This window comes from Oncorhynchus mykiss, chromosome 1, assembly GCF_057628025.1.
Source record: "Oncorhynchus mykiss isolate SJ-2025 chromosome 1, ASM5762802v1, whole genome shotgun sequence".
Taxonomy (NCBI): domain Eukaryota; kingdom Metazoa; phylum Chordata; class Actinopteri; order Salmoniformes; family Salmonidae; genus Oncorhynchus; species Oncorhynchus mykiss.
In genome coordinates this window covers 50,500,201-50,511,964 of record NC_143022.1, presented here as the reverse complement: position 1 = coordinate 50,511,964, position 11,764 = coordinate 50,500,201, and the positions used below count along the sequence as shown (strand labels likewise).

At 43.6% G+C, this 11,764-nt stretch overlaps 2 protein-coding genes across 5 annotated transcripts in view; both read right to left on the bottom strand.

The window, feature by feature from the left end:
- On the bottom strand, window positions 1–6,096 carry LOC110524313 (fibroblast growth factor receptor substrate 2). Its single transcript, XM_090233395.1, has 6 exons — window positions 6,057–6,096; window positions 5,850–5,941; window positions 5,426–5,612; window positions 3,902–4,036; window positions 3,465–3,628; window positions 1–3,185 (listed from the first exon to the last, which is right to left on the bottom strand). Exons 2-6 carry the CDS (start codon window positions 5,913–5,915, stop codon window positions 2,043–2,045), a joined length of 1,695 nt encoding a protein of 564 aa, XP_090089521.1. The 5' UTR covers window positions 5,916–5,941; window positions 6,057–6,096; the 3' UTR covers window positions 1–2,042.
- LOC110524302 (receptor-type tyrosine-protein phosphatase beta) overlaps window positions 5,896–11,764 on the bottom strand; it is a 52,719-nt gene continuing 46,850 nt past the window's right edge. For 3 of the 4 annotated variants that reach the window (XM_036979176.2, XM_090233383.1, XM_090233385.1), the window contains 6 exons: window positions 10,697–10,831; window positions 10,459–10,581; window positions 9,508–9,671; window positions 8,888–9,023; window positions 8,604–8,724; window positions 7,200–8,168 (listed from right to left, as the gene is read on the bottom strand). In XM_036979176.2, coding sequence (XP_036835071.2) covers window positions 8,146–8,168; window positions 8,604–8,724; window positions 8,888–9,023; window positions 9,508–9,671; window positions 10,459–10,581; window positions 10,697–10,831 — 702 coding nt within the window. In that variant the 3' untranslated portion in view covers window positions 7,200–8,145. Of the gene's footprint in view, window positions 5,942–6,056; window positions 6,141–7,199; window positions 8,169–8,603; window positions 8,725–8,887; window positions 9,024–9,507; window positions 9,672–10,458; window positions 10,582–10,696; window positions 10,832–11,764 lie in introns of those variants that run through there. The other variant, XR_016495531.1, reaches the window with a different exon arrangement.

The window sequence follows — 11,764 nt, the reverse complement described above, 5'->3', positions numbered from 1 at the left end:
TTGTCCTAAATGCCATTTTATTAGTATTTGAACACACTGAAGGTAGACTCAGCGACATGAAACACAGCAGGGCAACTTCCTTCATAAATCAACAAGAACCCTGCGTCTCAACTTCTCTGAATGTATGCAGGGAAGTATTCAAATCTTACAAGAGCACCATTGGCTCAAACTTCAATGCATGCTTACATTAGTTAACTTGTCATATTGCAGAGTCTAGCTTAAAGGCGTTCCTAGCAAGTAGAACATATTAAGGCTGAGACAAATTAGAACTGCACGTACACTACCATTCAAGTTTTAGGACATCATCCAAGGGTTTTTATTTTCTACATTGTAGAACGAAATAACAGATGGAATCATGTAACCAAAATATGAGATTCTTCAAATAGCCACCCTTTGCTTTGCACACTCAACCAGATTCATGAGGTAGTCACCTGGAATGCATTTCAATTAACACGTTTGAGCCAAGGTAGGTGTATACAGAAGATAGCTCTATTTGGTAAAAGACCCAAGTACATATTATGGCAAGAACAATTAAAATAAGCAAAGAGAAACAACCGTCAATATGGAAAATGTCAAGTGCAGTCGCAAAAACCAAGCGTTATGACTGCCACAGAAAAGACCCTGAGTTACCTCTGCTGCAGAGGATGTTCAAGTAACTCAACATCAAACCTTCATGGTCAAATTGCCGCAAATAAACCACTAAAGGACACCAAGAAGAAATTTGTCCTTTGGTCTGGAGTCCAAATTTGAGATTTTTGGTGTCTTTGAACAGACGATCTCCCCACCATAAAGCATGGAGGTGGTGCTTTTTTGGTAACACAGTCCAATTTATTTAGAATTCAAGGCACACTTAGCTACCACAGCGATACGCCATCCTATCCGGTTTGCGCTTAGTGGGACTATCATTTGTTTCTCAACAGGACAATGACCCAACACACCTCCAGGCTGTGCAAAGGCTATTTGACCAAGAAGGAGCGTGATGTAGTGGTGCATCAGATGACCTGGCCTCCACCCAATTAAGATGGTTTGGGATGAGTTTGACCGCAGAGTGAAGGAAAAGCATGCTAACAAGTGCTCAGAATATGTGGGAACTCCTTCAAGACTTTCAGAAAAGCATTCCAGGTGAAGCTGGTTGAGAGAATGCCAATAGTGTGCAAAGCTGTAATCAAGGCAAAGGGTGGCTACATTGAAGACTCTCAAATATATTTAGATATATCACTATGGTTACTACATGACTTCAGTGTTGATGTCTTCACTATTATTCTACAAAGTAGAAAATAGTAAAAATTAAGGAAACCCCCTGAATGAGTAGGTGTTCTAAAACTTTTGACCAGTAGCGTATATTAGATGTCATCTGATTTGTTAAAATATTGAGGGATATCAAACCACATCGGGTCATTTATATAAGGAGGCCCATACCCACAATATCAAACCTTGTATAATTTGGATAGAATACATGTCATACCTTCATATCTAGTTAGTGCTCGATCATCTAGGATTAAAGTTAAGGGGGGGAAGCATTGATCAGCTAAATACAAACAGAACAGACATTTATTGTGCCAGAATCTACTGTACATAGTCAAACATGAAGTGTACCATGTAATCCTCAGATACTGAAATTACAGCAGCATGTAGTGAATCATAAAAAGGCTAAATGGAATGCTTTGTTCAGTAATACTGATTTGTACGGTGGGTGAGGAGGAATGCAGTCCAGTCTTATTAACATAATAAACAACCCAAATGCACTGTAGAATGGGTGAAGGAGAAGAGGTATTATATTACCATAGGAATAAATTGGTATATGGCAAGTAAGTACCTACTTTGGTCTACCTGAATTCCCTTACAGGTAACCCCAATCAAGTCTGTTTATATCTCATTTTAGGACCGCTTTCTGGAGTCTCTTTGCATTTCCAATGTCTCCGTCACGTGTTTCTCTGTCTGTGTCTCTAACAAAGGCCCCTGTACAGGCTGCCTTCCCATTTGTTTCATATTTAAAAAAGGGGTAAATGGTAGAAAAAGGTGCCAGGCGGATCAGGTAATAGTCAGACAGTGCTTTTGGTGGGAAGCTCTGTGCTATTGTGCCGCGTTTTCCTCAGTGACCCGTCGTCATGCGGCCGGGCCTTCTGCAGGTTGGACATGGCGGCGGTGCGCTCGATGTCGATGAAGGCGTAGAGCTCGGTGCGGCGCGTGGGGGTGGTAGGCAGAGGCGGCGAGGTTGGGGTGCGGGGCGTGTGGGGGTTGCTGGTGTCTGAGGACGCACCCTTGGAGGCTGCGGAGGAAGAGGCGGTAGTTTCCATCTCCACCTCGATGTAGTTGAGCGTCTTGGGATGCTCCTGACCCAACGGCCGGCGGAAGTCGAAGTTGAACACGATGGGCCCGTCGCTGCGGCGGCGTGCCGTGTCGGGGGCACAGCGGGCGCTGAGGGGGGCAGTCACATTCTCTGTGTTCACATAGTTGTGGGAGGACTCCATGGCTGACAGAGGGGGGTGGGCTGACAGGGGATGGGAGTAGGAGTGGTGGAGGAGGCTGTGGTGGTTGTAGCCGTTGAGGGAGGACATCTTTAGCCCCCCCTGGCCTCCTCCACCACGGGGTCCACTGTTGTTCTCCTCCTCCTCGTTGCTGGGCTTGCGGGTCTCCCAGACGGGCGGCAGGGCTGGGAGGTTCTCGTAGTCTAGGAGGGCCGTGCGCCGCTGGGCTGAGTTGTTGACATTCTGCAGGGTGTCGGGGGTCACGGGGGGCAAGAGATGGCGGCGAGGGGCTGTGGCTGGAGCCCCGACAGAGGCAGAGGAGCCATTGGAGTGTGTAGAGGACGGCTGAGGCTGGCCCTCTGGTGGGACTGGGGCCTCCATGTCTGTGTGGCCGTTGGTCTCTCCCTCTCCAGGCTCCGGGGACTCTGAGTCCTCCCCTGCCTCCTCTTCATCTCCATCCTCAGTCTGATGCTTCCCCTTGGCCATCTTTTTCTGCGCAGGGGTGGGCCCCAGCACGAAGCGTACCCCCTGGGACTCCAGCAGTACCTGGGGTTCTTCCTGGAGCTGGGCCTGGGGCTCTGGTCTGGCTACCCGCGGAGGTGGTGGTGTAGGGGGGCACTGGGACTGGGCTGAGCCAGGGCTGTCCAGAGGGGCTGGAGCAGTCAGAGGGCTGGGCTGGTCATCCAGCAGGCCTGTGGTGTTCACATAAGTGTGGACCTGTGGACGGATCAGGAGACAGGGTTAATAGAACATCGTTATCACCCCAACTCAGCAGCTTCTACATCAACTCATTATTTCCCATGGATGTCACAAGTAGCACAGTGGGTGTGTTCTTTAGGATATCTCAAAATGTGCTCTACTGAACATGACCCAAACATTTGTATGGAGATCTTATCAATAAAGCTATACGTTTTGGGAGTATTTCAGTGTGCAGGGCAGGCCTTATTATATTCCCTCAAATTCGCCAGGCATTTGGTGTTAGAGTTGTTCTCTCACCGCCTCGTCAGCCACTAGGAGGGGGTGTGTAGACTCCTCTCCCACCGAGGGCAGTCGGGTGCTGGCCACAGATGGGTGGCGTGTGGAGGGGTGCGAGGGGGCGTCGCCCACCGAAGGGATCCGGGTGACACCATTGTGCACGGTGGGAACAGAGTAGCCCAGAGCTGAATAGACATAAGCGAAGAACTGGGGGTCAGTGGGGACAATGAAAGGGTTGACTGACAGACAAGACTTCAGCCTTTTCTTTTTATAGCAGTTATCTAATGAAGGAAGGCTCAGTAATGAAAGAGTTAGGTATTTGAGAGTGTGACAGCCATATGAGGCAATGGACATTCTAGGGACAGGAACAGGCATTTCTCAGGTCATTGCAAGTGTTGGTAGAAGTATTCATTATGGGGCCTGTGCAAGCCCTAGTTGTAGGATGAATATAGGATTACCGGCAGGAGTATGTGTGGCCTGCTGGTTGGTCTCCAGTACGGCCTCCTCCACCACACTGATGCTGTGGTTGTGCATCACCTCCTGCAGCATGTTGAAGATCTCCTCCGCCCGAGCACACTTAAAGGCAAAGATCCCTGAAGACACAGTCAAACGCAGTCAAGAAAAGTCAAAAGTGCGGTTGCGCCGCTAAGCTCATCATGATGTTCAACTCAGGAACCACACATTGGGCAGCACGACTGCAATATAGACGTTTTGAGAAACAACCATTACCAGCACTGCTCACGCACTCACGTTTAACAAAGTTTTGTACATCTATGGGCTCTTTCAACTTGTCCTTGCCACCTATGCCCTTGCCTGCCTTGTAATCAATGATGTAAAGGGACTGGATAGGTGAAAGCAACAGAGCCATAGAGATAAAAAGGAAGCGTAGTAATACGTCAAGAAGGAACACATAGGAACAACCATAGGTATGGCATCAGATCAGGGACAAACTACACAGGATCCTATCACCGAGACTAGTCACACTGCACAGAGAACAGAACACACAACTTATGCGGGACCAAACCCGAAAACTCCAACTCCCTCAAGCACAACACCACACAGAGTCAGACACAGGCATCAATACTGTCACCACAGAAATAGAATCACGAGAGTGGGCTTCTATTGCCGTATTTAAGTCAATGAAGCCATTATGATTCTATTTCTATGACTAACATTTCTGGTAATCACATTATTACATCATTATCACAGCACGGGAACACAGCAAGCCTGACTTACCAGAACCCCAGAACCCATAGTACCCCCCCCCCCCAGACCTCATCCCTTTGAAAGCATGGATGGAGTCAAAAAATAACCACACAGACAATTGTGTCATTAGCATTGCAGCATAATCAATATTTCACTGGTTCAAGTCGATATAACAGTAAAGCTGATGTTGGGGCCTAATGACCTAGTTGCAGATGTGATTCAATGTATTCTGATGTGCTTTTTATAACGGTTAACCCTCCCCCACCCAAAAAACAAATACTAACACCCTTGCCTCTGGCACTAACACTTGTCTTTTCTTACTAGCACTGACTTTGCTGATATCTGCTTTATAGAGGAAATGTTTTGCTTACTATGACTGATATGTGGTCGTCTCACCTAGCTCCCTTATGATTAATGCTACGGATAAGTGCGTCTGCCAAATAACTAAAATGTAAAAATGTATAATAATGGCCAGGAAGCTGGGGCACCACATAAGTTAGTTAGGTAGCCTAGCGGTTAAGAAAGTTGGGCTAGTAACTGACAGAACGCTCGTTCGAATCCCAGAGCTGACTATGTGAAAAATATGTTGATGTGCCACTGAGCAAGGCACGTAACCATAATTGCTCCTTTAAATCGCTCTGGATAAGAGCGTCTGTTAAATGACCTCAATGTCAATGGTGCGACATACGCTGAGCGGCCCTTGAAAATGACAAAAATCAATGAATGAAATACGTGAAATCAATAATTGTGCGGAATGGAAAGCTCTATTAATTTACCTTGTCCCGTCTGGCAGCGGCGGCCACTCTCGAAGGAGAAGAGGTTGGAGTCATAGCCATAGCGACGCAGGCACATGTAGGGCCACTTGACGTCGTCACGGCGATAGGTGTGGAGGACGAGCTCTACCTCTGTCAGCTCCATCATGCCTGAGCCCAGCTCGTTCCCATCGTCATCCACGTTTATCACCTGGCAACAGAACAATAACGTTACACAATGGTCACTGTGTCAGTCGACACAAACATGTGTACTCTGCAATGCATTGAAGCTGGTCTTCATTATGCAACAAATATCTCCCATTCATTCAGGTGAGAGGTCTCCATATTTTGACATGTCGCAAAATCTGTCATAACTAGGGAGTAGAATATGGGCTCAGCAATGATCCACCGTTGAAGTATGTTTGTTGTAATGGATCAAGAGACTCACCTTAAATTTGGTTTGATGATTATCTGGGATTGACTCCTTCTCTGGACAGCTTAAACAGCTACCCATGGCTTCTTCAGAGCACCATCTGATGTCTGGATCATAAGGTCATTTAAATATGATTGAATGGACATCATATAAGAGTGAAAAGACATCATAGGAAGAGTTGTAGCTAAATAAAGTAAAATATATATATATATTTTTTTTTACCTAGATCCAACCTCCAGTATCCCTGGTTCCATCTTCCGAGCACTCATGTTTTCTTTATCTGCTATGCCAACATAAGATGTGGGCCTGCACACAGATCATTTACAGTCAGCCAAGTTAGGTAGCTGGACGACCTAGTTTGTTATACAACTGGAGTTCGTTAGCTAGCTATTGTGTCTGGCAAGTTAAAAGGTTAGCGTTGGCCTCAATGGATGTAAATAAGACAATGTTAGCTAGTAAGGAAAGTTAACGTCGTTACAAGCTAGCTAAAGTTACCGAATTCCGCTGGCTAACTCTAGAAGTAGCTTGGGCCAAAGCATTATATTCCGAATACAAGATGTTGGTTTAACTGGCTTTATAGATATGAAAATATATAGTTAACGTTATAGCTAGCTAGTTCCTCAAATGGTTAGATAATGTTAACGTTAGTAACTTAATCTCCTTGGTCAGACGTGGTTGACTAACTACGAAACTTCACCGTTAGCACATTCATTACTGTAGCCAGTAGGTTAACATTAGCTAACTACAGTAGCTAGCTCTCGTGAATTGCTAGCAGCCACGCTAGTTAGCTAGCGAATTAGTAATAAAAAAAACATAGAATGCAAGTTGTCTTAACTAACACATTTTTGGAATACTTACGAGTATGGCAAACGGAAGGGGGCAGTTCTTCCAAACTTTTCAGACACAAACGATAGCAACCTAGCTAGCTAGCTCTGCTATCTCATACGAAGCTAGCTCAACTCCACCATCTTTACTCTGCGTTGTTAGCTAGTAGAGCGCCAAAAAAATAAATAAATCACAACTTCTTCCAAAGGTGGCTACCATTCATGTTTTCGACCACAATATAATGTATATTGATATAAATCCATGTATAATCCTTTATGTCTCTCTCTTTCTATATATATATATACCCCCCAAAAAATAAGCTAGGTTATTTTAGTGGCACCGTCTTTATTGCAGCTAAGTAAATCACAGCAACTTCTTGGCTAAACTTCCGAGAGTTTCAGGCAAACATTTTCAATGTGGTGAATATGCAGCCCACTGCGCATGCGCGATGATTTGGGGGGGGGGGGGGCTCTTGGGTCATCATCTCCCAAATCATGACTCCATAATAAATGTATTATATGAATAAATAATTGTCAATTATTTTTTTAGTTATCTAAGTATTTTATTGAAACACTCAAATAATATATTAATGCCCTCGTCTTGATACGTTTCTAGGCCTACTTAGATTGCAAAATGGGAAACTGCATACAGTAACTACTATCATTTGTGTAACGATTCACAGAATCCATCAATCACTCAGATGATTACAATCATGTTTGCCAATGTGTGAGTTGTGGATTTGCACATTGTAAGATGTGTGTGATTTGTAGTTCCATGACATGATTTTAAAATACATCAAACGATGTTTTAAAATACATAAAATATACACAAAAATCATTATCATCTTACAGGCTACATATATGGATTACACAACATAAACGGTGTGCTTTCATAACTCATATGGTCATCCTTTTACATGACTAGTTTTCTATTCAAGCGATATATCGCACGGGCTGTACAATATCCACAAATAAATGTGCAATGGGTTTATCTACATACATATTTCAGATATTTTTGAATGATTTCAGTGCTTATGAAAATAAGTATAATTTCAAACAGAAAGCATTTTTGTCTAACATTTGAGAAAAATGTGACTTCTGAAAGATGCAATAGCCTGTACATTTACTGTAGATATGTGAATACTGTTAGATCATTTTTACTTATGCAGTATCAGATTTTTGACATTTTTTTTTTTACAGGTTTTTACGTAATAATGTATAAATGGCAGCTTAACAAACAAAATGAACACACTGTGTACGAAAGCCAAGGATGCAAATGTAAAGCATATATACAAACACACAGATATAAGGCAAGTATATACAATAATGTTAATATATATTCTCATATCATTTAATATCTATAAAGTGTTCTATATTCCATAATATCTAGAAAAGAACAATCAACAGAAATAGTAGAACATGTGTCCCTGCAGTGCTATACTAGTGAAAGTACAAACAGTTCTCTCCTTCAGTAGTCCTGACACTCTTTAACGTCTGGCATACACCATATCTGTAGGCCAAAAACAAAACAAAAAATATAATTTGTGATGTCATCCAGCTCTCCAACCTCCTAAATGTGTGTAGCTGCGTTTTGTGTTTGAAATGGGTAGCTTGAGTAGCCTGGTCGTATAACTGTAAGTGTTATAGTAATCTCTACTATCGTTGCCATGTCCTACGCGTTTGCTATTCCAGGGTAGTGGGTTCGATTCCCGGGACCACCCATATGTAAAACGCATGCACGCATGACTGTAAGACACTTTGGATAAAAGTGTCTGCTAAATGGCATATGAATACTGTATTATCTTACTTTAACCCAGACAGGAGTTGGCTAAGCACAAACAGACTGGACCAGGCACCAGGCTAATATTTGACAGGATAGGTAATTTGTGATGTCTTCTAGATATGAACTGCAGTACAGAGAGTTCTAAGGAATGTGAGGGCTTACCTCTTTGGGGGTCAGGGTTGACATTCTCATAGATGGGGTAGAGGGGGTTCTCCTGCTCACTGCGAAGCTTCCTGGCTCGGAGGACGTCTCTCATACACTGGTGGAGATACGCATACTGGCACTTTAAAGAAAAGAAGAAAAGAAACATACCCATATATATCAATGTCAGGATGTGTTATTACATAACACAGGTTCTGGAGTTAACACACAACTGCACATACACACAGAGTAACACAGAGTAAAACTGTAAAACTGTATCTCACACAAACACACACCCGTCTCACCTCAGTCTGCACCATGTGTGAGCGGTGGAGACGCAGGTCGAAGACAGCTCCGTAGATGTCTACTGTGTCCTTTGTGTCCAGCTGCTGCAGGACTCTGTCCAGGGATATGAAAGTCCCTGTACGGCCCACACCAGCACTGTGACAGAGAGGAGAGCGAGAGAAAGACAAAGCGAGAGAGAGAGCGAGAGAGAGAGAGAGAGAGAGAGAGAGACAGACAGACAGACAGACAGACAGACAGACAGACAGACAGACAGACAGACAGACAGACAGACAGACAGACAGACAGACAGACAGACAGACAGACAGACAGACAGACAGACAGACAGACAGACAGACAGAGAGAGAGAGAGAGAGAGAGAGAGAGAGAGAGAGAGAGAGAGAAAAGGTTGGAGGGCAAATACAGTTTAGTTACCTTACCTAAACAGAGAGGGGAAATATAATTTGTCAACATCATTTCAGTCAAATTCTTTTGAATTGAAATGGAATTAACCTTAACTCTGGTCATTACTGCAGGCTGTAACTATACTGTCTCTTCAGGAAAGACGAGACACTATATCTCAGTGTGTCCTATGGAGTTTTTGTTTTGAATGGGAGACTAGGGAATTGGGACAGTGACCCACCTGCAGTGAGCTACGGTGGCCCCAGACCCAGGGGTCCTGTTGACATAGTCCCTGACGGTCCTGACAAACTGGATGAGTGACTGGGTGGTCTCTGGGACGCCGTGGTCGGGCCACACCGTGTAGTGGAACTGACGCACCACCCTGGAGTAGTTCAACTGGTCCTCCTGCATGGGAGTTAAGACACAGTCAGAAAGAGAGACTTAATAGAGGCTGACTACACACCGCTCGCTACTTACCTACTGTATGTGCTGTCACATAATGATACGTCAAGACAGCATTAGCTGCACCCAATTATGGTCATATTTCAAGTGTTGGAGAAGCTACTCTGAAAATATGGTTTAACAAGCTGCCAAATACTTCACACTGGAAGATGTTAGGCTACATTAAAGCTACCCTTCAGAAAAAGTTTACTTAGCTAACTCAAGTTACTCACTACAACCAAACTACTTTGTGAAACATTATCATATATACAGTAAATCTGAAATGTCATAGACTACAAATTGCAAGAACAGATCATTTTTGGGTCATATGTTAACAGAATGTGAAATTTTGCCTATTAAACACAAAACAACATATTTCAAGTGAGAATTAGGCAGGTCTGATACTGCAAAATATTGAAATTATTGCCCGATTCACCCATATTTGCTTATATTTTTGCAAAAGTAGTTAGCCATGCCACTACATGGCAAAAAAGTTATTAACTACCGAAAACACTACCTAGATTTGAATTTAGTTGAACTACCAACAAGCTACTGCAAAATGTAGATAAATTACTAATTTAACTACATATATAGTTCACTACTCCCACTGTATTTCAATATGATCAAAAAAAACAATCACTACTATATGTGAAACTGAATTTAAGGCCAACACACAATATATCACTTTGAAGAAAAGAACCTGGTATTTAAAAAAAAATCAGTTTCCAGAATCAGTGTCCTGCACACTCACGCTGCAAATCTTGAATTCCCGGATAGTCCACTCTGGCAGCACAGACTCAGACAGCATCTGGACTATGAGGTCTCCATAATACAAAGGTTCCTGGTCAAAGGGCCAGTAGTGATCACACTTCACCTGGAAGGACCACACAAAGACGCGTAGATAGTAACATTGTAATAACATGTTGTTCAACAGAACATGATAGCAGCACTGGTCCGGACAAAGCAAAAAGGCAACTCCTTCTACCCACCCTGCCTTTCTCCACACACTGTGTCACCATGACAATGTTATTGACATTCTGCTCCCACACCATCTTCCAGAAGTCATCCTTGGTTCCAGGAAGTGGGCCCTGAGTGGCGATGTACTCCCTACGGAAGTTGTTCCCCTGAAACAAGAAGAGATTTAATTGACATTTCGTTTTTCACCTGACCCTTATTATTAAGTTTAATGAAGCAGCTAAAAAAGCTGCAAAGGATTGTCTGGCATGGCATGAGCTTGTGGCAGGCAGCCTTATGCTCCACAGGGAGTGTAGTAAGTAGTAAATCCCAGGTATACTAATTGAGGAACATGGCTGAGAATCAATCAATCAACCCTGCCCCGAGGAACTGAGTTTACGGCAGGGTTTCCCAAACTAGGGGTCGCGACCCCATCTGATTGGAAAATGGGGTCCTAAGAGAACATTTGCGCTTGGTTCATAGAACCTGGGTAACGTAAGTAACCTCTGGTAGAGGCGGTTTTAATGAACAGAGTGGTTTCTGTTTTCTTCTTACAAATGTTTCTCTATCTTTTGAATAGTTTAAGGAAGATACAAAATATTATGACCCCATCCCTGACATATATGACTCTAAGGAACACATACGTCCGTACTGTTTCCCTCTACTATGCCCACAAACCGTTAGAACCGAGTGGACAATCCTAGGCACTAAATCAGACTGGGGGAAAAATAACATCTTCAATGATTATGTTCTTTTCTACACAGAAGATCATACAACATTATTGCCTGATGATCTATTGAACTTCCCAATTCCTTTCTGATGCATCTTCAGATTGAAATACTGCAACAAAAAAAAGTACTGTCCGACTGTAACAGACTGTCATAGCCCAAATTCAAAAAGTAACATTGATTACATAACTACTTTTACATGGTGGGGTATCTAAATAATTTTATATAAAAATGGTGTCGCAGGCCACCCAACCACCTCCAACCCTACCCCACCCCTCACAACTACCTCCAGCCCTCCCCACCCCTCACAACTACCTCCAGCCCTCCCCCACCCCTCACAACTACCTCCAGCCCTACCCCACCCTTCACAACTAC

What these genes read in the sequence shown, in the direction of transcription:
- LOC110524313 (XM_090233395.1), bottom strand. Translation starts at nt 5,915, where the DNA reads ATGGGTAGCTGTTTAAGCTGTCCAGAGAAGGAGTCAATCCCAGATAAT. An exon ending in ATCATCAAACCAAATTTAAG is followed by an intron (nt 5,613 to 5,849) that starts GTGAGTCTCTTG and finishes TTCTGTTGCCAG; the next exon opens with GTGATAAACGTGGATGACGA. An exon ending in CCGCTGCCAGACGGGACAAG is followed by an intron (nt 4,037 to 5,425) that starts GTAAATTAATAG and finishes CTGTGTCTTCAG; the next exon opens with GGATCTTTGCCTTTAAGTGT.